The 2,790-nt window shown below is 40.4% G+C and overlaps 1 protein-coding gene across 2 annotated transcripts in view; it reads left to right on the top strand.

Annotated features, from left to right (window-relative positions):
- The window catches only part of LOC106537247 (tumor necrosis factor receptor superfamily member 10B), an 11,807-nt gene that overhangs the window by 5,607 nt on the left and 3,410 nt on the right, over positions 1 to 2,790 (top strand). Inside the window, exons 7-8 of one of the 2 annotated variants that reach the window (XM_014034634.1) lie at positions 1,134 to 1,174; positions 1,347 to 1,358. In XM_014034634.1, the coding sequence (XP_013890088.1) occupies positions 1,134 to 1,174; positions 1,347 to 1,358 (53 nt within the window). Of the gene's footprint in view, positions 1 to 1,133; positions 1,175 to 1,346; positions 1,551 to 2,790 lie in introns of both variants that reach the window. The other variant, XM_014034633.1, reaches the window with a different exon arrangement.

Genomic DNA, 2,790 nt, shown 5'->3' with positions numbered 1-2,790 from the left:
ATTCTTTACTTTTTGCTTTCTTGTTGTTGGTTCTGTTTGACTAAAACATTGTTTGACCCAATGAATGGGTTCTGAAGCAGCCCCCTCTCCCCTCTCCCCGCAGACCTGCTGCTCGCATCTTTTTTTTTTTCCTTCGTCCTGAACCGTTTTGCTGCTCAACAAATAGCTTTGGGCCTCAGTCAGAAAAAATGGAGAGTTTTATCATTTTGGCCTGAGAGGAGGATGAAACGGTGGATTTAAGGTCTCCCCCCTCCCCCGCACGCATTTCCTCCTCGCGACGCGGCGCGCATCAAATAGACCGTCTTTTAAAAAAATTAAACTGTGTCATTTACTTTTTATCATATCTTTGGATCTACTTGGCCTAACAACATGATTTAAAAACTGGTTTAAAGTTCATAGTCTCTGCTTTTCACTTGAGAGTCAGAGAGGGTGGATCTTTACAGGTAGAGTTTTTCTTTCTTCCTAAACTTTATTTAGGTCAGCCAGCATTGACAACGCTCTGCTAGTGACGTAATTGGCTCCGCGACACGGCGAGGGACGCATAAATCCTGTGACACAACGAATCAATCATGAAATTCGTTGCAAAACGCTTTTAATAAATCGATTTTTATCTATTTTATCGATTCGTTGTTGCAGCCCTTATCTGATTCTCTGCAGTCTGTTGTTAGCCGTTGTAACGACTCCATTCAGGCATTCCCCTTTGACATCACTTCCTGTTTCTGCTCATGCAAATATCACATCTGTTCATTTCAGTGTCGTGAATTTTTGTTTGCAATTCATCACTAATGTTATCTTTCCAAATACGCACTCAAATATATCACTTAAATTTAGTGTCACAGGCACTTTAAAGTCAAACAGGCTGAACTCTGTCTGCTTCTACAGCCAGCCGGGCTGGGGCTGTTGGTAAACAACATCCAACAGGAAGTGTCTGACTGTGTTCAGGGCTTTGTATGGATGAGCCACACGGGAGTTTTAGTCTTGTTGGATTCTGAAACCTGATCAAAGCCTCTGTGTGGAAGAACAGAAGTGCTGCAGGTTGTTTTGTTTACAGTCAAACCCAGATCAAACAGCTGCTGATGAGATGTTTCATTTTTATATGTGAATAATTTTGTTTTTCTCCGTCCTCTCCTCAGACTCTCAGAGAATACCTCCAAGCATCCTGAAAGGAAGACTGGTGGGTCTTTAGTTTTTACTGAAATAATATCCAACAGCATAAAGGCCAAGCTGTAGAATAAATTCAAAGCAAATTGTTTAATTCAAATGTTTTCTTCAGTAGATAAAGCTTGAACCATAAAATACGTATTCACTAACCAAGAGATGGTCTATATATGTGTTGTGGTCTCCAGGATTATTGTGAGGTAAGCCGGGCCGGCAGCACAAACCTGATGAGGGCTCAGAAGCATCCAGCTGACTCAGAGGATGAGAGTATGATGCTGTGTGAAAGCCTCAGCAGCTCAGCCAGTAACTCCCAGCACAGCCTCACAGCTCTGCAGGGCTCCGCAGCGGCCCCCTGGCAGGGTCCCCGGGTCCCCTCAGAGCCCAGCAGGAGGGTGAGATTACAGCTCGCTCTTCCTCGCTCTGCAGTCCGCTGCTTCTCACGCTTCGCCGAGCACAGCTCAAGAGGCAGAAGTCTAGACACCCTCAGGTGTCTGTCTGATTGGCTGCTGCTGCTTTCTAACCCCTAACACCTGCACAATTTCATCCTGTCTTCTTCCCAACACAACACCTGAGGCCTATTGCACGAAACTAGGATAAGGGATTAACCCGGGATTTTGGTGTAAACATGAGTTATTTAAGTCTTGAATCGGTTGCATGAACTAAGAAGAACTTATGTTTCCATGGTAACAAGTGCTCTGAACCTAACCTGGTCCCAACCAGGTTTTTTTTTTTGTCACTTCAGTAGAAAATGAAACCAAATATTAGTTTATTTAGTTTATTTATTTCTTCATCATCAGTGACTTTTTTAAGTGAAGAGAAAATAGAGACAGAGAGAAAAACAGAGAGAGAAGTAATTAGAAAGATAGAAAGATTGAAATAGCGATTTGGATGGATGGATGGATGGATGGATGGATGGACCAACAAAACACAGGACCACACACCCAACATCTGTCCGCTCACCTGAAAAATAAATGGATAAATACATGGAGGGCATGTAAAAAAATATACACATACCCATACATATATAAAGATATACATACATACACCAGGTTTAAAGTGAAGCTTATTTAATCTGTTAATGTTTCTGAGCAGTAGTCATTTTACTGCAGAAAAATGTTCCTCTAACAAAGTTTTATCATTTTATATCAGTTAAAAAGTATTTTTGATCTTGTTTTTAGACCAATGTACTAAACAAGATCAGAATATGTTGGATTATTAATCTTGTTAATCTGAAGCTTTTTTGTACTTCAGTAAGTCTTACCAAGTGCAACTGTCAAACTGCAGATTATTAATTATTATTAATTTGAAAAGAATAAGGGTCTAATCTATAGTTTTAACTTATTTTTAGATGGTTAATTTTTGTTGTGTCTCATCAGAAATCAGTTCTACATACATTTATAAAATTTATTATTTTCTTTGCTTTAAAATATTACAGAATAAATATATTTATCTATTTATCAGATTATCCATGAAAAAGAATAATAAAAAAAGACTTAACTTCAGCTTCACCTTTAAAGTATATGCCAAGTCCCCTCCTTCACCTCCACCTTCCCACCCCTGTCTCCCCCAACACACGCGCCCACACTAGAGACCCTCAACCCCACTTCAGCGCTTCGGCTTCCACCCCCACTC

This window comes from Austrofundulus limnaeus, unplaced genomic scaffold (assembly GCF_001266775.1).
Source record: "Austrofundulus limnaeus strain Quisiro unplaced genomic scaffold, Austrofundulus_limnaeus-1.0 Scaffold2200, whole genome shotgun sequence".
Taxonomy (NCBI): domain Eukaryota; kingdom Metazoa; phylum Chordata; class Actinopteri; order Cyprinodontiformes; family Rivulidae; genus Austrofundulus; species Austrofundulus limnaeus.
Note: the sequence above shows the minus strand (reverse complement) of the source record. Positions and strands in the feature narration are given on the sequence as shown.